Source organism: Lotus japonicus, chromosome 4 (assembly GCF_012489685.1).
Source record: "Lotus japonicus ecotype B-129 chromosome 4, LjGifu_v1.2".
In the NCBI taxonomy this organism is placed as follows: domain Eukaryota; kingdom Viridiplantae; phylum Streptophyta; class Magnoliopsida; order Fabales; family Fabaceae; genus Lotus; species Lotus japonicus.
The window spans coordinates 62,718,698-62,741,548 of NC_080044.1; the positions used below are offsets into that span (position 1 = coordinate 62,718,698).

The 22,851-nt window shown below is 36.3% G+C and overlaps 1 protein-coding gene and 1 non-coding gene across 5 annotated transcripts; both read left to right on the forward strand.

Annotated features, from left to right (window-relative positions):
* The first annotated feature begins 1,625 nt into the window (after window positions 1-1,625).
* On the forward strand, window positions 1,626-17,040 carry LOC130714501 (transcription initiation factor TFIID subunit 2). Of its 4 annotated transcripts, none has more exons than XM_057564399.1 (25): window positions 1,626-1,815; window positions 1,923-2,259; window positions 2,904-3,049; window positions 3,180-3,246; window positions 4,871-5,070; window positions 5,169-5,322; window positions 5,481-5,565; window positions 5,684-5,775; window positions 6,263-6,388; window positions 6,492-6,545; window positions 6,720-6,788; window positions 7,623-7,720; window positions 7,815-8,159; window positions 8,239-8,329; window positions 9,029-9,154; window positions 9,243-9,299; window positions 9,883-9,965; window positions 10,068-10,110; window positions 11,592-11,678; window positions 13,462-13,551; window positions 13,899-13,957; window positions 14,046-14,136; window positions 14,216-14,381; window positions 14,892-15,075; window positions 15,565-17,040. In XM_057564399.1, the coding sequence occupies exons 1-25, from the start codon at window positions 1,700-1,702 to the stop codon at window positions 16,739-16,741; spliced, it is 4,143 nt and encodes a 1,380-aa protein (XP_057420382.1). In that variant the 5' UTR covers window positions 1,626-1,699; the 3' UTR covers window positions 16,742-17,040. The 4 variants fall into 4 exon arrangements, with proteins under 4 accessions (XP_057420382.1, XP_057420383.1, XP_057420384.1 ...); XM_057564400.1 differs by having other exon boundaries at window positions 9,886-9,965; XM_057564401.1 differs by having other exon boundaries at window positions 8,242-8,329.
* On the forward strand, window positions 4,432-4,504 carry TRNAF-GAA (transfer RNA phenylalanine (anticodon GAA)). Its single transcript has one exon. It is a non-coding gene; the product is annotated as a tRNA-Phe (tRNA).
* Window positions 17,041-22,851: the final 5,811 nt, after the last annotated feature.

Below are 22,851 nucleotides of genomic sequence, written 5' to 3' on the forward strand. Positions count from 1 at the left end.
CGATTCGAAGGAGAGTATAGATTACCTACCTCGAGGTCTTCGATTAGTGACGAACGGTGAAGCAAACGGGCAAGAAACGACGAAGATCCGGATCTCTCTCTCTCTCTAGGAACTCGCGGTTTTGGGGTGGGGGAAAATGGGTTTTTTTCTCAAAAAATCTAATTTTTCAACTATTTATAGGTTTTGGAAAAAACGGAAAAATGATTTTTTTGCGATTCCGATTTTTCCTGCGCGTTCCTCTGCGCATTCTAAGATAGGTTCTGGCGACAGAATTCCAGAACTCAAAACAGGATTCTTGGAATTAAACCAAAAGATCCAAAATCGGCATAAGTCGGTGTAAGTCGGTTTATCCCGAAAAACTACTTTTTGCAGTGATCGTCGGATGAGAAAACTTCCTTCTGAAGAAAGATTAGGAATGATGAGAGAAATAGGAGAACGCGGGTGAAATCTTCATTTGAGTTTCCGGATAGAAAAAGTCTTCATCGTCTGTCGATCTTAGGTTTTTCGAACTATCAGGGATTCCGTTTCGGCAAACTTCCGAGAATTGGAATTTGACGTTCGTACTTTCCAGGATTTCGCATCGAAATGGTTGTTTAAGGATGGAAAAGAGAAGTTCTAACATTTCTCTGAGGATTTTTGGAATTAGTTTCCATCGTGTCCTAAAGCGTAGATTAACTATTCACTAATACCTTCGACCTAAGGTTAAGCGTATGTTAGTCGTGCTATAACTCTTTCGGTTTTTCGATACATTCTTGGACTTTTCCTGAACCTCTTTCCTTCCCAAATTTATCTTAATCAAATAACTTTTTATTTTATTCACTTATCCAAAACGTTAAAACTTGGGCCTTACACATAACTTTTGTCTGGGTTAGGGATTGAGGTTGCTATTGGGTGAGGATTGGGGTTATGGGGAATGAGGGGTGGGGGTTGCGATGCACGTTGGGGTTGGGTGGTAGTTTTGGGTTGTTCCATCATCCATGGCAGAGATAGTGTTTTCTGGGTTTTGGGGTGTTATGGGTTAAGGTTGTTTTTGGGTTTTGTCATTTTGGGTTGATGGTTTTCAATTTCTATAAGGGAAAAGGATTAGGGCTGGGGGTTGGGGTGACAGAGAGTGTGGGATATGGGGGATGGTGGGAAGAAGAAGAATAAAAAAGAAGAACAAGAAAAAGAAAATAGAAGATGATGAAGAAGATGCAGACGAGGTTGAAGAGGAAGAGATAAAAAAATTTGAACAATTTTTATGTAGAAGTTCATCATTACAAAAAAACAATAAGATTAAATAATTTAAGAATTAGATTAGATAAGATTTAGTTATTGTTATTAGTGATTTGAGATTAAGAATAAAAAAAAAGAATAAAAAATCCAGCTGTGTTCATTAATTGATGTGGCAATGCCACATAGGCTTCCCGTGACATGTGGCCACGGTGGTCAGCGCCACCACTCCGGCAGGATGAAAACCAGCTATTTTCCTTATGTTCAAGGACTAAAGTCAGCTTTTACTCCGACGAGGGACGAAAACCAGCACTCGCTGAAAGTCCAGGGACGAAAAACATATTTAACTTTTTTTTTTATCCTCATTCGTTTCTCTTTTATCTATAAATAACACATCACTCGAGCTAGTTGTGACGAACACACACGAGAAAGAGAAAGGAAGAGACCTCGATTTGGTTACTCCTCCACTGAGCGAGTTGGTTCTCTCATGGCGAAGCCTCGCAAGCCCAAGAACGAAGACTCCAAGCCTGAAAACTCCGGCGCCATCGTTCACCACCAAAAGCTCTGCCTCTCCATCGACCTCCACAAACGCCTCCTCTACGGGTTCGTTCCCCAATTCCTCACTGAAAATCATCACTCTCGTTTTCGATTAGGGTTTGTTCGAGTTCGATTTCAATTTTCAGATTCGATTTTGTGTTTTTCACTCGCAGGTACACTGAATTGAAAATCGCGGTACCGGAGATCGGAATCGTAGGGCTGCACGCGGAGAATCTAGGGATTGGAGGTGTTTGGGTTGATGGTGAGCCTACGGAGTTCGAATACTACCCGCATCAACAGCAGCAGGTGGAGGAGGATGGAAAGAGATGGAGCTCGGTGTCTTCTCCTAGCTCTGCTGCTGATGAAGCTGCGTCACTGTACTTGTCTTCTCTCGAGAAAGAACTCGTCCCCAATTTGCTCATCAACTGCTGTAAACCCTTCAAGCCTGAGACTGAACAGCAGGAGCAACCTGTTTCTGAAAATGGGTTCCACTCTGCTGAGCCTAAGCAGGTTATAGTTGCTGCTTCTACACTACATACACCCTTGCTTTTGTTACTGACCAGGGTGTTGAACACTGAACAGTGAACATTGAACAGTTCTTCTTCAACGTTTTGTTACTAGATAGTTGTGAACCCTAGACATGGAAATCGGGAACTGAATTTTTTAGTAGTAATATGTATAAATTCGCAGTTATGTATCATAAAAAGTTATTGCAAACAGAAAACTTTGAATCTTCGAAAGTAATCAGACATACTGAATTTTATAATATGTAGATAGTTCAAAATTTTAATTATCTGAAGTTGACTATGTGGTACTTAGGGCTCAGTATAGTAACAATGTGATTTATGAACATCGTTTTCTGCTTCGATTTTCCACATTTCTCGTCAAGAGGCTGCGCGTGCAATTTATTCATAATGGGACCAGAGTCTGATGTTTGTATTGTATTTTCTTCATATTTTGCTTTTTGATATACGTTATACATATACGTGTCTTTGAGTCAGCTCACCGGAAAGAAATTGGTTAGGGTTTGTAATTGGTGGGCTAGTGTGGAGTCCTTCCCCAAAAATGTGGTGGTGGAATGTGAGAAATGAGTTGTTGTGGACTGGTGAGGTTTACTGTTTGTGTTTTCTCATGTAGGTTAATGTTGGGTGCAGAATGTGAGATCTGTTCGTATTGACTATTGGGTAGAAAAGGCGGAGACAGGAATCCACTTCAGAGATAATTTGCTTCATACTGATAATCAGATAAGGAGAGCGAGGTGTTGGTTCCCTTGTATAGATGACAATTCACAGCGATGCTGGTATGAACTGTTTAAAACACTTCCCCATTTGTGTGTGCACGCACCAGGTGCACACGTTTTATAATAATAATAAAAACAAAATTTGTTTTACATGTATAAACTTTTTGAAGTTTTTTTTTTTCATGTTCAGCTATGACCTGGAGTTCACTGTAGCTCACAATCTTGTGGCTGTCAGTACTGGAAGCTTGCTATATCAGGTAATGATGAATAATCTTATTGTGCTTGAATTTTAGTTCAAAAGCACGTGAAATACTATGTTAGCAAGGTGATAATATTTAGGAGTTGTATTATGTTGATAAGTTTATGTAGTTTCTTGCCAAGTCAAACCATGTTTGGGAATTTGAATTTCTTTAATTCCAACCGCTGACCAAATCTAGTATGATTACTTCATTTTTTCTTTAAGAAATGCCGAAACCTAGAAATTGCTTTACAAAAGAAATGGATGTAGTAGTGACTGATTAGTGGCTACCATTTAAAGTATTAGAAATGGTTTCCCCCCCTTATTATGGTTATTAGTAGTTACTCTCTTTTGCTGCCTTACATTGAAGCTTTGAATGTCTGGTTGAATGAGGAAATGCGTTGCTATGACTCTGTTTTGTCTACTGAATTGTGTGGCTTCCTTTTAGAAATATAATATAAAAATTATTCATGTGTCTTCAACCAAATTAGCTTTTTGGAATAGTTCTTGGCATGGTATCAGTGCCTCTATGATCAAGTGGTCTAGGGTTCAATTTTTGTTGTCCCCATTAATCTAATAAAAAGTTGAATTTGAGCACACGGTGGTGGACCTGTGCATTGTTCACCCTTCAAGCCCAATGGGCTCTTGCATGAGGAGGTGTGTTGCAAATATAATTTAAACCATTCATGTGTCTTCACCTAATAGCTGAAGCTTTTGGGCTAGTTGGCTCATGACTTTTTCCAATCTACATATTTACAATCTACTCACCTGATCATTGAAATAGCTTCAAGGAGGAATGTCATACATTTAAGATTGCTGCCTGCTTTTCCTGTGTGTGATATTTTTGATTAACCTGTAAACCTTTGAGATTGAGCATTGTGGACATTTTATCTACTCTTCCTTTTTGGACTTCATGCAGCCTTCCCCATATGCCCATACCTTTTCTTTTCTTTGTTTCTCTTTTTTTTTTGTTCTTTTGGGATAATAACATTCATAGCAAAAATAACCTTGTCTGTACTTATACCTGTCATTTTGACACATCTATGACTATCTGTGGCCTGGACTTCGATTCCTGACTGGTGCTAGTTTGCGGGGTCACTCTCTGTCAGCCATATACGGCTATTATTGTTGATTTGTTGTTAGTTGATACAACTCTGCCAGACTACAGGTGTGGTTTTGTTTTCTTGCTGGTGGTGCTTGATTTGCGGTGATAGCTTAATTGGGAGAGCGTCAGATTGAAGATCTGAAGGTCGCATGTTCAATTCATGCTCACCGCATGCATCTCTAGGTCAAGGATTTATGTAGCCAAGAGTCCTGCCCATTGGGTTTAGCTTGTTTTATTTAACTCTCTATTTCAAAGAGTACATTTAACTATCACAATTCACTAGTTTTCAAGCAGTTTCTCACTTTGTCATTTACTTCCATGCTATGAAGGAGAAAGGGGAAGGCAGGATGCCCTCTGTCCAAATCGGGAATGAAAAATATTATTTTTGGTTTTATTCTTCGGTTGATGCTATTTTCTACATGCTATGAATGAAACATAAACTATGTATTGAATGTTGCCTCCCCCCCCTGTAGTAATTTACCTCTATAGGCCTTGCATAGTTAAATTTGTATATGCTTGAATTTGCTTTCCTTTTCAGGTCTTAAGCAAAGACAATCCTCCTAGGAAAACATATGTCTATAAATTGGATGTTCCAGTTGCTGCAAGGTGGATATCTTTGGCTGTTGCCCCTTTTGAAATTCTTCCTGATCACCAATTTAGTCTTGTATCACATATGTGTTTGCCACCGAATCTGTCAAAGATGAGGAATACAGTGGATTTTTTCCATAGTGCCTTCAGGTTTGACATGTGATAATTGCAATTTTACTAGCCTAGTACAGGATGCTTATCTTAAAATTGAATTAACGATTTGATGTTTGGACTTTATTGGTGAGCAGCTGCTATAAGGATTATCTTTCTTTAGACTTCCCATTTGATTCATACAAGCAAGTTTTCATAGAGCCTGAGATGGCAGTTTCATCATTGAGTTCAGGAGCCTCTATGAGTATTCTAAGTTCTCAAGTTTTGTTTGATGAGAAGGTTATTGACCAGGTTCGTTCGTTTAAATTAATTTATTTTCTATTTTTTTATCAAATTCTTTGTGAGTGAACAATAAACTGTTTTTCTTTCTCAATGGGCTTTTCCATTTATGATTTTGCTCCTTTGCCATCTTAATGCTCAGTGGATAATAACTCATATTGTTGTGGCAGACTATTGATACAAGGGTCAAGCTTGCATATGCCCTTGCAAGACAGTGGTTTGGAGTGTATATCTCTCCCGAGGCACCAAATGATGGTAACATAACAGAGGATATTGTAATTCTTAATTGGTTTTTTGTTGGTTTAATTTGTTTCTTTGTTGCAGAAATCGTGTTACCTCTAACAATTGGTGAATATTTATTTGCATGTTGCAGAGTGGCTCTTGGAAGGGCTTGCTGGTTTCTTGACAGATTTTTTCATTAAGAAACATTTGGGAAACAATGAGGCACGGTACCTGAGATACAAGGTTTGGTTTTTTTTTTCTTGTTAATGTGATATATGCGACGGTTAACTCATCTAGCATTAGGCTGTTACAAATTATGGTACTGTACACTTTTTGGTTGTGTGAACGTTTGACTGTTCATGCATTTCTTACTCACCGTGGTTTTGAAGTGCTGATTTGAAATTTCAAATATCAAGCAGACTCAAAAAAATATTCTCTGAACTCTGGATTTGCTTTAATTGATTAATTACTTATTTTCTACAGTTACTTCATTTCAAAAGCTTGAAGCATTCTACAGTTACTTAATTTCAAAAGCTTGAAGCATTCTAATTTTTCTGCTGGGGTTTTCATTTTTATATTTAACATCTTGTGCTCTTTGATTGTCATGATTAAACTAAGTAAGATAATGTCAAGCTAAGATGAAGCAGCAGAGCATTATCTTCTGATTTGACCATGTGTAACAGTTAATATGCTATTGCATTTTTTTATGCTGATGTAAATCAATCTACAGGCAAATTGTGCTGTTTGCAAAGTTGATAATAGTGGAGCGACAGCTTTGAGCTGTTCAGCTTCTTGTAAGGATTTATATGGAACACAGTCAATTGGTTTGTATGGAAAAATAAGATCATGGAAGTCTGTAAGTTTTTTCCTTTTGCTTTTACTTATTTTTTTCACTTTTAATCATATGGAAATAAGCCAATACTCATCATTCCTCTTTTTTCAACATGACTTTATTCAAGGTGGCAGTTCTTCAGATGTTGGAAAAGCAGATGGGTCCTGAATCTTTCCGTAGAGTGAGTTCTTGACCCTTAAACTATTTGACCTTCTTAGTTCTGACTTTTCTAAATATGCTGGAATCTGGATTTGTCATCGGTAGTATTACTTTTGTTCTGGTTACTTCTTAATTCCCCCCTTTTTAGTGAGATTCGATGATTATAATTATTGTCTCTGTTTGTTTTCATGTTTAGATTTTGCAAACTATAGTTGCTCGAGCTCAAGATAAATCACGTTCCATGAAAACACTTAGTACTAAGGAGGTAATAAGCTTCTGGCCCAGTAAATTCTTTGAAGTATTGCCTGCACAGCACATGTATGATATTATTTTGAAATCAAGATGTATAGCTGTTTAGTTTTTTCTGTAATTAGATTCGCTTACAGAGTAGTTCATTTATCAGAAATGATTTTTTTATTCATTTTCTTTCTTTCTTCTGAAATTCTTATGCCAATTCATTTATCAGCACTTGGTGAATAATTTTAAGACTGCCAATTCATCTATGCATGCTTGGTGTAATTGTTTAAGGAAATTTCACAAACTCTTCCCTGGAGTTATGATACTGTCAAGCCATTTCTATTGGTTGTCTATCTATAATTACATAAGTATGGATATGACTTAGATATAGAATATAAATTTCCTTGTGGTACCAACTACCAAGCTGGTGCAGATAGAAGTAAGGAGTAGCGTGAGAAACATTTGGAGTGTTGAAGAAATAAGGGACTCATGGTTGGAACATGGAGCAATGGAATAATTGAATAAGGGTTTCTAGGGTTTATATAAAACTATAGATTTGGAATTCATTAGATTTCAAGAAAAGTCATTTGCTAGACAAGAGTTAAAGTACATATTTTACATTTAGCAAGTCAATTTATAATTTATAAGCTCAAGTGAAGGGTGGACAAGATAATTGATGAATTGCCTGGAAATAGCTTTCGATAAGGAAAATAGGACAAGCTTCAATTCCTTGTAATTTTACTCAAGCTGAGAAATGCAAGTGTAGTTTAATACCCGTGCAGCCTTTGCTTAAGTATCCTCAGGGGCTTTTGATTTGATCAATATAATGTGGATCTGATAATTGGCTTTCATTAATATGCAGTTTCGACATTTCGCTAATAAGGTTGGAAATCTTGAGCGTCCATTTCTTAAAGATTTCTTCCCTCGATGGGTCGGTTCTTGTGGATGTCCTGATTTAAGGTGAAAAATATGGATTTGCTTGTTACTTTTTGTTTAATGTTTGAGTGCTTTTCTGTGTTCTTATTCTAATGGGTTACTTTTTGCTGCTGCTAAGAATGGGGTTCTCCTATAACAAAAGGAAGAATATGGTTGAATTGGCTGTGTTGCGGGAATGCACAGCATTGCAGGCTTCAAGTACATCCATTCTTGATATTAAACCAGATTCTGAAAATAAAGATGGAGATACTGGATGGCCTGGTATGATGAGCATACGGGTATATGAACTTGATGGTATGTATGACCATCCAATTCTACCTATGGCTGGAGAAGCATGGCAACTATTGGAAATACAATGCCATTCAAGGCTTGCTGCTAGACGCTTTCAGAAGCCTAAGAAAGGTTTAAAAATTGATGGCTCTGATGATAATGGTGATGTGCCTTCCATGGATATACGCTCGAGGTATATTTGTTTCCTTTCTTCTTTGCTATCATTTGGTGACATTGTCATCGAGTTTTTCTGACATTTTCTTGTGATATAGCAGTACTGAGTCCCCTTTATTATGGATCAGAGCAGATCCTGACATGGAGTACCTTGCTGAGGTTCATTTTAATCAACCAGTACAGATGTGGGTAAGGACAAGATTTTAGTAGACTGGTAGTGGCACAGCCTGTTGATTCTTTTGAATCATTGAGTGTTTTGCTAGTGCATGAACCACATATTTTCAATTATATACTTCTTTTTTGTGTTTATGCACTATGCAGACAATTATTTTACTCACCCTGATGAGAATTTTTATGTCTTTGTTGTCTTATATTAAAATGAATTCCTAATACTTACCTTGTCTGGTCTTCACCATTTGTGTTGTTAGAAAAAATCTGATATGATGTTGAGCTTTCATCCTATGAGGTCATAAATTTTAATCTTAGACTTCTTTGTCTTGTGTGTCATTTAATCAACTTAACCAGCAACAGTGAGAATTGCTGGTTTAGCCAATGGATTTTGTTGTTGGTTCAATGCATGACTGGTGTTATTTGTATTAACTATTATCCACTATTTCTTCTGCGTGCTGGTGTTTGACATGTGAGATCCCTGCCCTCTATTGCCTATGAATTTTCAATACTAGTCTATGACTAGAACCTCCTTTAATCTATTGAGGAAACAAAAGGCCAAATATGTAAAACATGTAATGATGCAATGTTGTGATGTTTTTTTTGGCTTTGTTAGAAACTAATCATGTTCATTCATTTGTGTTGGTGTTACTATTTTGTATTTTTTTATTAATTAGTTAATTGATTTATTGATTCTGGACAGTTGATGTGTTCTTTTAGATTAATCAATTAGAAAAGGACAAAGATGTTATTGCTCAGGCACAAGCAATTGCAGCTCTTGAAGCATCCCCCCAGTTATCGTTTTCTGTTGTGAATGCTCTAAACAATTTTCTCAGTGACTCCAAGGTGTGGTTCCTCTATGTAGTGTATAGTATTTTCTATAATTGATTAAAATATTAAATTAATATCTGGAGTTTTTTGGTCCAAACTCAAGGCTTTTTGGAGAGTAAGAATTGAAGCAGCATTTGCATTGGCAAATTCAGCATCTGAGGTATTCAAATACTAGAATACTTATTGCTTTATGACTTCATGTAATATCAGTTGATTGCAAAACACAAACTAAATTCATGAGCAGAGTGTGATTCAATTAGGCTATCCTTAATTTAATTGAATAATTTGTCAGATGTGATTTTAATATAATTATTAACTTCTGATAATTTGACAACCCCCCTTATAGTAAATCTTAGTACCTAAGAAAAAAAATATTCACTTGTTCTTTTTCTTTTAATTCAAATTCGTACGTTGTTGTACTCCAAATCAAAGTTTTATGCTGGTTAAGTATGTCATACAAACATGGGTTGCTTTTTGGATCTTTGAAATTCATTTGAGGTAATCAAGTTCAGGATTAACTGTGTTTCTAAATATTTGACTTAACTGTTGCATGCTTGCATGACATGATGTGAAGTTCATGGATATAATTAATTGAAATATGAATTTTGAAATTTTGAATTATGGTTAGATTTGTTACACCTACTACAAATACACGTTAATGTTGACAATTGATAAGATGTGCTGATGGTTGTTTCTTTTTCATTATCACATGGTGGCTAATTTTTCTTCATTTCACTGTCTAGCAGGAAACTGATTTTTCTGGACTACTTCATTTGGTGAAATTTTACAAGAGTCGGAGGTTTGATCCTGACATAGGACTCCCAAAGTAAGACTGCTCAAATTATTGTTTCAATTTCTCTCATTTAACCTCTGAAAATAGTAAGTGACCATTTCTTGTTTTTTTGTTTTTGTTTACTACTCTTGCCAGGCCAAATGATTTTCATGATTTTGCTGAGTATTTTGTTCTTGAGGTAATGCAAGGAGGTAGGATGTGTATGAAGTTATGCCTGATCTGAAGTGATTGAAATATGTTTGTGATTATACATATTCTGAATATTGTCTTGACCGTTTTTTTTTGAGGGCCATCACATGTAGTTTCATGTTGATTTTTTTAAAAGATGCTTGCATTTTATGCAAATCTTATGTACGATGCAACTGCTTATATTTGTGTTAGTCAAAATCCACCTATGTGCAAGTTTGTCCTGTAATGGATTCCTGTTGTGTTATACACATGGCAGTTGCTAGATTTTTGAACTTGTGTTGCTCTTGAGGTAGTTAGGTGTACTCATTCAAATGTAACTTGTTCCGGTGTATCTTAGGTGTATTTTCTTTCATAGTCTTGTAACATATTATATATTTTAAACAATTTTGACAAATAACCTCTATAAGCACGGTAGTTGGAATTGCATTAATTATTATGGAATATATATTTTCACTAAAGAAAGATACTGGTATTACTAAATAAATGTCCATATAATTGTTGTACCTATTTACCCTAATGGTCAAGCTTTAATAAATCTCTATTCCTTGGTTTGTTCAAGTTTCAACATAAAATACTACACAGTAATGGGTAGGTTGCAATATTGCATCCAAAGGCAATAGCTTGCTCTGATCTTGAGGATAATAATTGCTTTTGGGATTATATAACTTTTTAATGAACTTTTGCAGTTATATAATATTTGTCCAATGAAATTTTAGAATTTGGTCCAATGACTGCTATATGCATTTCTCTTCCTACATCGGACCAGAGATTTGATAGGAAAACATCCTACCTAAAAACGGTACATTGTATCACTTGTAAAAGTTGAAGGAAATACAGAAATATAATAGCAATGCTCCCAGTCAAGATTACCCCCTCCTACCCCAACTACAAAAAGCTGGGTATAGGCCTATAGGGGTGAAAGCTGAAGGGTGTGATGAAGAAAAAGATCACCTACAGTATCTTGACTATGAAGAAGGGGCACATGAGTGGGAAAAAAGTAGAGTTGATGTTGTAAGGAGAGAACGTCGAGTTGATGTTGTAAGGAGAGAACGTCCGTGATCTCAAAATTTTGAGATTCATATAATTTATTTATATACTTTCCATCATTCAATTATTACTCTCATGTTCCATCTATTCAAAACCGCTAATAATGTGGCTATTCAAATTTCAAAGTTCTGGGGAATTCTTGTTTAATATCTCAGTTCGGAGTAACCATTTTAATGTTGTATTCTTTTTTTAATCTTCAATGCTTAATTATGTGGGGTTGTTTCATTCTTTTCAGAAATAATTTGTTACACACCTGAATGTTGAATGTGCCTCTGTTTAAATGTGCTTTTATTATCAGTACTCTTTTTGCATCCTATGATAATTATAGTGGTATGTATATTCTGCTGCGGTTAGATAATAAACCATTGTTTCATATGTTCTTTTATAACCGGCAACTCAATGTTTAACAATTGGCTTTTTTAGGCTATTCCACATGCTGTAGCTATGGTCAGAGCTGCCGACAAGAAAAGCCCGAGAGAGGCTATCGAGTTTGTTTTGCAGCTACTGAAGGTATTGGTGACTTTCTGCTGCAGTTTACACGTAATAGAGATAGTGAATTATCACAAAGCATGTTTATAGTGTCTGTATGAATAGCTCTTAACCTGAAGATGTGAAATTGTCTAAATAATTTTTTAGAAATGGAATTGAATTGAAATTTAGTATTAGCCACTTGTTACCGTGAGACAAATGGACAAGGGAATTTTATTAGCAGTTGGTCACTTGGTTGCTATTTGGTCGAATTTCATATTTATTTAGTAAATAATATTTATTAATTTTTTAATGGTGCTAAGATTCCAATCATAGAAAAGTGGAGTTACTTTAAATGAATTGAATTTTTCAAACCTTGGGGGTCAAATTGAGTGTTGGCTTTGAACATTCTCTACTTGGCTCTCACAGGTATACTGGTATAAGGTGGCCAGGAAGCATGTTGCCCCTGAAACCTTATATCAGTCTGTACTTTGGCACATAGATTTTTAACTCCTTTATATTAAAGTAGTTGTTTGCTTTATCCCCCCAAAAGGTATCATGTTACCGCATCTTATGTTTATTCCTGAGGTGCTATAGGCTTAAACACCATTCAGTGATTCTTGAGTGCCTGGTGACTTGAGTTTTTACACAGATAAATGCTCAAGGTTTGAGTCTTTGAGATAAAACATGCCAGCGTAGTTAAAGTGCAGCCATGGCATGGTGGCACCATCCTGCTATAGCATGGTAGTCTATGCTATGAGGAAGTTGTGGCATTGTGGATTTCATCTGGCAGCAGCTGTAATCTCCATGACACTATCACACTAGCACTCTAGCAGTCATATGTGTCAGTGTACCATGACGACTGAAATGGTGGTCTGAGGTCATTTTTGTGATTTAAAAAAACGGGTATTTAAATTTTCCATGACCCACCTCACTTGATAATCCCTAGGTGTCTGGTCACCCCAACTCTGCCACCAGAACCTCAGCATTTTTTTCTGACAACCTTATCCTGAAGTCTAAAATTTCCATTTCCTTAGGTTTCTTTCAGGGAACATCTCGTTCTAAGGGGTTGTTTGGAGGGAATGGTTTATTTTTTTATTTTTAAAATATGAGAATTATATAATATAAGTGATTATAAATAAATTATTTGATTATTTGTGCTAGTTTATCATTTCACAACTTTTCAAAAAAGTTGTAAAATTAAATACTATTTATTTAAGAATTCAAAATAAGCCCTCCCCTCTTCCCTCCAAAACCCCCTTCCAACCAACCCCTTAGGCTACGTCATTTATTTTTCTGTTCTCTATTATTACTTATGATCTTTGCCCCACTTTAAGGTTCTTTTGGTTTTGTGATGCGTTGAAGCTTGATCATGTTTTAGTTATGCTTATAATTCCTGACATAAATTGTTAGATTTTTCAACTGTATATTATGCATGTCTTGTTTACTATATGTTTTGAGTATAGCTACAATTGCCAGAATGCCACCTGCTCCTACCATGAGTTGCCATCTATCATCATTCATCAACAACACTGTAGCTAGCCACTTTCTGCCCTTATCTTGTTGTAGGATTCAACTAACCAAAACTAGGGTATTCAATGTACTTTTACTGATTTGAGCTGTTCTATGTTTCTTTACGCTGTTGTTTTATTGCATTATTTATGGTTGTTCATATTGCCATACATCATTGCCCTTTGGATTCCTGGTTTGTTGGTTTGGCAGCTAGATTACTATTTTGGCAATATTACTTCTTGCTTTTGGTTGTATAAATTTCCTATTGACAGCTTTGTGCCTCTAGTCATTTTAATCATCCTTTCTTTTGCAGTACAATGACAACAATGGGAACCCTTACTCTGACGTCTTCTGGCTTGCTGCGTTGGTCCAGTCAGTTGGCGAGCTTGAGTTTGGGCAACAGGTTCCTGAACTATTACTCTTTCTCTGACTTTGCCGCGTCTTTTTTTTTCCTAATCATAAAGCTCCATAAATACTTGATAATTAACCAAAAGTACTGATCTTGAATTTAAAGTGTCGGGAGTTGATAATTTTGTGGTCGTAAGTTTGAATTTGAGCTGTGCAATATCCATTCCTATAATATCCATAGAGGTTGCTGGTTTTGGAGCCATATATATATATATATACACACACTAACTGGAAATTTCTATTGATCATGAATGTGGTTCTCACTTTATCATAACTTTTGTAAACATTATTTAACCTGATTTTGACAATTAAGCTTCTTTCTGACTGTAAAACTGCTTACAGAGTATTCTCCTATTGTCATCACTACTCAAACGTATTGACCGGCTTTTACAATTTGATAGGTAAAATGACATATTGCTTCCAATTATGCTGGAATTATCCATTTTACTTGTAATTATGATTATGGCTAACATTTCTTTCTTCTGCCAGTCTCATGCCAAGCCACAATGGAGTCTTGACTGTTAGTTGTATCCGGACATTGACCCAGATTGCTTTAAAGCTTTCAGGGTTCATTCCTCTTGTAAGTGTCTTCTTATTTGGCATAAGAGTTCAGTTCAAGGGTTGCCATGAAGATGTGTAATGCTTAATCTTTACTACAGGATCGTGTATACGAACTCGTAAAACCTTTTCGGGACTTGAAGGCAATTTGGCAAGTTCGGATTGAAGCAAGCCGAGCACTCCTTGATCTTGAATTCCACTGCAAGAACATTGATGCAGCACTGGTTTTATTTATCAAATATGTAGAGGAGGAGCCTTCCTTAAGAGGTTGTGAATCCTTTCCCTAATACAGGATCATTGGAGATGATTTACAAACTAGAAAATTGGTTCTGTTAGGATTAAATTAAAACTATCAATAAAATCCATCTAAAAGTTGAACTGGTTATAAATATGTTTAGTTTTTCTTGAATTTGGTTTTGGACTTTTAATACTAAATTATTGTTTACATCCTGCAACAACTTCATTAAAATAAATTTCAATTAAAGGGAAAGGAGATAAGGGAGAGAGAAACAAAGTAACTAGCTTGATTCTCACCTGGTATTGGATTTCTGTGAACTAGTTCTTACTTAAACATGAATCAAGAGTGAGCTAGTGGTTCAAATTGTAAGTGGCTGCATGGTACACAAGATTTTATCCTTCTTTCATGGTTGGCAAAGACTCGACATTATCTTGTGGAAGAATACTCTTTTTCTTTGAATATATATATATATTTTCTCATTTCCTCTTTAAATCTCCCCTTTGATTACATTTAGGTAAATTTACATTCCTTGAATGCAGGGCAATTAAAACTGGCTACCCATATTATAAGGCTATGTCAGATGAGAGATGGATTGAATTCAAATGATGAAATTGCAAGCGAAACTCTTGTCTCTTTGCTCAGTTTACTGGAAGGGCGCATGACATTTAATAATGTCTTTCTCCGTCACTACTTGTTCTGTATACTACAAGTACTTGCAAAAAGGTAGAAATATGATTATTATACACTCTTATAGAAATGAAAGACTTCCTTTCCGATTTTATAGCTATGCTGTTGTGTGAATATTAGATCCGCCTGCTTAAAACAAAAGCAATTATTTGCAAGTTCTTACTTACCAGCTCTTTCATTTCTACCCCGTCAGTCTAACGTACTTTTTTACTACCTTTTTACTTATAAATACTTTTTTCATTCTTGTAGTTCATTGGATTAAATGGAATTTGAATGTTGTAGTTGTAGAGAGTTTCTTCCAGCTATTGTTTGAGTGACCTTGATATTCTAGTTCTAAAGTAATTTAACTTGGAAGGGATAATTTCAATGGTTTTTAACTTGGAAGGTCTGTAGAAGTTTAAACATTCTGCTAAAAAATGTCAGTCTGTAATCTGTGTGTGTTTGCGTGTTTATATTCTGGAAGATTTTGTATCTATATGATTAAAAAGAAATTCCTTTTGATTTTAATATGTTTTTTGTCTGCAGACCTCCAACTCTACATGGGATACCCAGGGAAAATAGAACGTTGCATATGAGTCTTACAGAAGCTTGTAACTCTCAGAGGAACATACTTGTTCTTGATTTAGAAAATAAACCTTTGGAAATGCCAAGCTCTACCCTAAACATTACACAAGATTTGGCCATGACTGAGGGTTTGAGTGATGCGCTTGTTGAATCTCCAAAGGATCAAACTTGTGAAGCTCCCAAACAAGCGGATGTTGAAGCTCTAAAAGAAGCGCCTCTTGAGATTCCCAAAGAGGTCTTGATAGAATTTCAACATGAAGCGCCAATTGAAGCTCCCAATGAAGTTTCCAAGGAAGCTGATACTGTATCCAATAGCCATGAAAGGAAAAGGCCAATTAAAATCAAGGTTAAACAATCTTCTGCTACCAGTAGAGCTGATACTGATAATCAAATGGTTGAGCGTTCTTTAGGCGCTCGTAATGAAATGGATCATGGAGCTAGCAGTTCAGTTTCTGTGGATGCACCTCAGAGAAATTTTGTAGAGACTCTAAGCATCAGTAATCATAATATTGAGGAAGTGAATTCTTGCCATGATCATTGTTCTCGCATGACTGCCAGTATCGGTAGTGCAAAATTTTTGAGTAATGGTGATGAATTGGTTAAAGAGCTCCAATGCACTGCTGATTCAAGTGTTGTTCACTCACAACCGCAGCCAGAAAACCCGTCATCATCTAGTATTATCCATGATAACAATATTGATGCTGATGCACGAAGATATGTTAGCCTTCAAACTCTTTCAGCTTCAAGATTTGATGTTGATGGAGGATCATTGGGTAAAGAAATTTCTGCACGAGGGAAAGAAAAACACAAAAGCAAGGATAAGAAACGGAAGAAAGAACACCGAGATGATCCAGAGTATTTGGAGCGAAAACGTTTGAAGAAAGAGAAAAAACGCAAGGAAAAAGAGATGGCAAAACTCCAGGGTGATGCAGCAAAAAGATCCTCAGTAGACTTGTCAAGTAAAAAAGAGGAACCTGAAGTGGATGTTGCAAAACAGCTGAAATCTGTTGAACCTAGCGGGTATAATTCTCAATCAGAATTCAGAAGGATCGATGCAACCAAACCTGAGGCATCCGAAGGTACATCTGGTGCACCGAAAATTCGCATTAAAATCAAAAACCGACTGCTCAGCAAGTAATAGAGAACAAAATGTTATCTCAGTTTGTAGATTTTAGAACGAAAATCACAACCCCCTGCATATTTTATGGGTTGTACTTTTCTTTTCAATATCTGGTGTAATAGATGATTAGGGACTTCACATTATTGATTCAATGAGCTAGCTTTATTTGTTAGTTCTTTTCTGGATTTAGAGTACAGACAGATAGGATCTGGCTTTCTTCACATCCGCATAAATTTGTTCAATTGTTGTATAAAAAATGATACTTTTCAGCTATTTCCTGTTCATGACAATGATGACTAACCACTATTCACGATTCAGATCGCCATAGTCTGACAGTGTTTGAGATCAGCTTAAAATTTCTTCATTTATGATTTATGATGTTTTCTCTCTGTAAAAGGAGTTTTAGGGTACATGTTCTTTTTAGCGCATTTGGTGGGGATGCTTAAACTTAGGCTTGTACTAATCATCGCAAGAGCTGTCTATGTTAGCTCAGCTACTAGCTAGACCCTGCTTTCCTTGGCATTGATATGGTGATCTTCTTGCTCTCTATTCTACACAACATGGTCTATGAAAGCAATCCAGAAAGTCAAAAAGAACGGCAGTACTGGTTATCTTCCTTCCTGTATTTGTTTTAATGGGGGTCACAAAACTGCACAGTGAAATGATTTATATTAAGATATTTATAAGAAAAATGATTTTCATTTCTGAGCAGAATACCCATTTTCAAGTAGTGTTAGATTGATTACATATTAATCTAATATTTGATTGATTGGTGTAATGTTGACAATTGTTTTTTTTTTTACTAAGTCACTTAGTTTCTTTTTGTATGGGTTTTCTTTTCCAAAGTTTCTTCTCTTCTCTTTTAAGTCACTTCCTTTTTTCTCCAAGACATTATATGTTTGCCTAAAATTTTAAGATATTGAGTCTACGAGTCACGTTTTTTGATCGTCGGGCTATTTTGTGAAAGTTAATGTTAAAATTTTAGTAATGTTATTTAGTACGAGCCAGTCTCTCCAATAATTGCAGGAATGGTATTTTGACCAATCAGTGGTCCTTTGCTGGAAACCATGTGTGGGTGGTTAATTAAAAAAATTAAATACACACCAGTCAAGTTTCATCCTTGAGTTTCGTTAACCAAGTCTTCCTACTAGTGGTATTTTGAACCAATCAGTGGTCCTTTGCTGAACATTGTTGTAAAATTTTATATCAATTTCTCTTCACATTCATGCATTAAATAGTTGTTGGTGATGACCCTTTAAATGTACCTGATTCATCCGTACCGATACTCGGACTAATACCAGTTAAAGTCACAATAAGATCGATGAAAGACACACTTTTACAAACAGTGTTAGTGGCAGTAGTCACATTAATAGAGATTGAGGTAACTGTTTATAGCCCATCCTTCACGTGACAAGATCCATTAATTAGTCAATAGTAATAGTCAGTCTCCTAACCAGGCCTGCTCTGCAAAACGCTATACCTCAAATTCAAAATAGTAAGTAGTTGCCTACCTACGTGTGTGCCTGTATCCATATATGTACTCTGTCCTTTGCGTGTTCATTTGAAATAACACCAAGTTTCAGTTTTCATGTTCAATTCAATGCAATCATTTAACACAATTGTCCCCTTCACTCTCACTTACACATTGTCTCTTTTTTTCAGAACTTGTAGGCTTATAATAACACTTACAAATCGATCCCTTGTTTACTTCGGCAAGATTGCCCACTTTATCTCTCTGCTTGGTGCTCATCAAAATATCATCTTCACTGGAAATGACAAGAGAAAATTGTTCCAAGGCTCTCTAGTTATATTGAGGTCAGTTAGTTCTTCACTAATGTTTCTCTTTCACGATTTATTCATCTCTTCAAATTTAGTAAGAAAAAGGCTTGTTCAATGATAATCTCTATTGCACCATTACATTTACATTGCTTGTTCTAATGTCAGAGTTCAGAATGTTGGTAATAGAAAATTGTTTATTGGAAACTAAGAGCCACAAATGTCACCTCACTTTCTCCAAGGTAACTTGTAATTGCATTAATGTGTTTTTATTTTTGTGACCAATTTTTATAATTTCTTTCTTTCCGGATTTCCTGTTTTACCAAAGTTTCTAGTTATGGGCACGTCTTATAACAATTTGAATGTTGAGTCAGTTTGTGTTCATTACCATTTTTTTTTTCTTCCTTTTCTTAACTATGAATGGACAAGGTAGAATGACAAAAACAACAGCAATTTGAAAATTTCACACGTTTGATCATTTGTTGGTGCATGCTAAGATAACATTGAATATTTGATTTGGTCTATGGTAAATATGTTAGATGTATATATGTATATATGTAAACTGTAAAGTGTAAGATCCTCATCACAGTAAGATTCTCATCATAGGATCTTCTTAGAAATTGGAAATATCATTTTCTTTTGATAATCTCATTCTCATCTAGTATATACTACAGAGGGATGACAAGAATGGAGTGACAAAAAGAAGCCGCAGAATGGAATCAGGCGGCAAGAGGTCAGGCAATTCAGTATAAGTTTTAGCTTCTTTCTTCTGCATATTTTTAATTTTTTTATAATCACTCCAGTATATAATCAAACATTCATTTTAAGTTCAGTCTTCCATCTTTGGTATTACACTTTTTTCTTGAAAGTGGTCATCTTCGTCAGATCATTTTGTATAAAGTCCTAGTTTTTTAAATATGTTATATTGGCGGATGATCAAATCTATAAACTTTCTACTAAAATTTCTCATTTTAATGTGTTGTTGGCCTAGACTATTTTTTTAGGTCAATTGTAGGCCTAGACTAGAAATAAACGAGGGTCAGTGATGACAGTGGGCTCTGTTAATTCATAATTGACCATATCCAAACCAAAATCTAAAAGCCCATATATACTGTCTAAAACCGGGTATACATAATGAAACCCACTTTTATATTTTAAAACCTAAATTGGATATTCAAAATTTAAATCCGGTTCCAAAATATGGATTCTCATAATATCCAAATATGTTACTACAAAATTTCTTTCTAGAACCCTATATAATACTTTTTTTTTGTCGGCCAAATTTCTCCTCCAAGGATTATTTGATTCATGGACTTTTCCATCTTCAACTCATATGCCCCTCAGGCCTCAGCTCTTACCAATTGAGTTGTTCTTCAGGTATAGAACCCGTACACATTTGACCCGCAATATGCTTGAACCTAACCCCAATCTATTGGAACCCTATCCCTACGTCACAACAATCTATCGACTTGAATCTCAACCTAAGCTTGAATCCTAGCATTTGGCCTAACCCCAAATATCAATTCCACTTCTAATGCTTAAGTCCTTATAATAAACTAGGAAAGCCTTGTGGGCCAGCTACTATTGGCAGACTATGAATTCTAACTCGGTTGAATTTGTGAAGAAGTGAAACGCTTGCCAGATGTATGTCGACCTTCATCAAGCACCACTGGTCTTATTGTCCAGCTTAATCGAGCCCTGACCGTTTTGCAAGTGGGTGACTCGATTTGATGGATTCTTACCCTCTAGTGCCAAGCCAAGTTCGGTTCTTCATTATCGCCATTGATTACTTCACCAAGTGGATCGAAGTCGAACCTCTAGCCACTTACACCTCGGCCAAGGAACAATAGTTCTTTTATAAGCATATCATTAGCTAGTTTGGAGTTCTAGAGTTAGTGATCACCGACAACGGAACCAAGTTCATCGACAGAACTTTAGAGAGTTGCTAGAAGGATCTATACTTCAATTAGGTAAAGAATCCTTTGACCAACTATCGAGCCGATCAAGGTTGCAAACCACATGATCCTTAATTCACTCATAAGAAAAGTTTCAAAAAAGTGGTTTGGAAGTTGGCCCGACCAACTATATTGTGTGTCTTATAGGCTTATCAGACTACATTACACTCCACTATGGGAGAATCTCCCTTCAAGCTCCCTTACGACGCCAAGGGTATGGTCGTCCTAGTGGAGATCAGTTAGTCATCCTAGAGAAATGTGCTATTCATTAACTTGGACAATGATTACACTATGACAGAGAACCTAGACTTGCTAAATGAGAAAAGTGCGATAACTCCTACACCAGAAGTGGTCACCAAGAAAAAGGTAGCTTCAAGGTACACCGCTAGGGTGATTCCACTAGAATTCTCCCCTAGCAACATTGTGTTTTGCAAAGCCGATGCTTGAGTTGGCAACAACATGCATGGGAAACTAGCCCCCAACTAGGAAGATATGTGCATTGTGATCAAGGTCACTAGCCAGGGGGATTATATGCTCTAAACACTCCATGGGAAAGACGTTACGCAGTGGGAACGTTTGCAACCATAGAAGATACTATAGCTAGAGGGTGGACACAACCCTCCCTAAGATATTAGATGCAAAATTTCTTTTAGAAACAAAATTTCTTTACTAACCTAAGAGTCTATATACTTATTATGTGGAAAAAACTCTAAGTGACTCTAACGGTTCAAACACTAAAATCATAGGGGTCCAGCCACGCGGACCCCAGACGAGGACGGTTAGATCAAACAAGGCCCACGACCTATTGAATCATTCCCCAATAACATCGTGTTTGGAAAAATTCTACGCATTTCACACTTAGAGAAAATTCTAAAGTTTCCAATCACTTAGTAAGAAATCCTAAGTATCCGGCCGAGAGGACTCAAACTCAGCATCGATATCGGTTGAGGGTGACTCAAATTGAATTTCCACTGAATATGCTCAAATTCAAAAAACATTTAGGCTTAATTGCAACTTTGGTCCCTGACGTTTACTAATTCCATGATTTTAGTCCCTCACCTAATTTAATTACACAAATGGTCCCTGAGTTTGCTGTCCGCCAACAATGTTGGTCCTGCCGTTTATTTGTTAACGGAGGAGGCTTACGTGGATGTCCAATTGGAGAGAGAAAGAAGGACTGAAGAGAGAGGGAAGCACGTGTGTTGCACGTGAGACCTGCAACGGTCATCTTCTACCCTCTTCCTCCTTAAAAAACAGAGCACCGTGAGGAAGATGTTTTGAAGCTTGAGATTTAGCGAAAAAGGAAGAGATAAATAACGAACGAGTCCCTAAAGGCGAGGAAGAAGGTTGAATCAGTTGCTGGTCTCTTTCTCTCTCCAATTCAACTTCCACAACAGCTAAGTGATCATCCACGTAAACATCCTCCATTGATAAACAAACGGTAGGACCAACATTGCAGACTGCCAGCAAAGTCAAGGACCATATGTGTAATTAAATTAGGTGGGGGACTAAAATCGTGGAATTGCTAAACGTTAGGGACCAAAGTTGCAATTAAGCCAAACATTTACAACAACTCAAAGGAAGAAAGTGAGATAATAAATAAACTAAGTTTCATTAAGAAAAAAGGTGTGAATCGAAGCATCTGCGTACATGGTGTTCAAAAAAAGTTCAACTATCCTGAAACATGACAAGCACCCATTTCTAAGAAGCCTAACTAAGCAACCATCAAAGCACCCTTGGCCCCAAAGTTCACAATCTTCACTTTAGACTTCGTCTTCTCTTCAAACACAACATTTTTTTTTTCTTTTGTTGCTTGATCTTCTCTTCTTCAGTTGTCCTCTTCTTCGGCGGTCACCACCAACTTGGGCTCCTTGTTGATAAAATCATTAAGGTCTTAAAGACCACAAGTTCTTTGGGGTTTAAGACCTCTCAGATTACCACAAATTCTCTCATCGTTGTCTGTGTCCTCTTCAACCGAAAACAACTTGACTAGTTTTTTTATCATCCCCGAAGCTGTAAATGCGCGCACCCGTCTCAAACCTCGTTGTGGGGTCCAACAATGCAGATTAAAAGGCTTCAACTAGGCAACGAGGTCGTCAAACATACTTGTAAATATGCTAATAAGCTAATGGGCTAAATACTAAATCAATTTGTTGATTAAATCTCTAAAAGCATTCAAATACCTATTAGCTCATATTTTTAAAAGCATTTACTATTTTACATATGTCAAATGTCAAATTTATAAATAATAAATGATATTTTTCTTAATTGTATTTTTATTTAAGTAGACCCGTCTCTTGGACCTAAAATACTTTTAAATCAAGTAGGCTTTTGAAAAAATCTTTGGCCTAGCTTTTTGTTTGAGTAAGATGTAGGCTTGATTATAAACTTCTATGG

Coding starts and splice junctions, on each gene's coding strand:
- LOC130714501 (XM_057564399.1), top strand. CDS start 1,700: ATGGCGAAGCCTCGCAAGCCCAAGAACGAAGACTCCAAGCCTGAAAAC. Junction 5,776..6,262: donor CACGGTACCTGAGATACAAG/GTTTGGTTTTTT, acceptor ATCAATCTACAG/GCAAATTGTGCTGTTTGCAA. Junction 15,076..15,564: donor CTACAAGTACTTGCAAAAAG/GTAGAAATATGA, acceptor TTTTGTCTGCAG/ACCTCCAACTCTACATGGGA.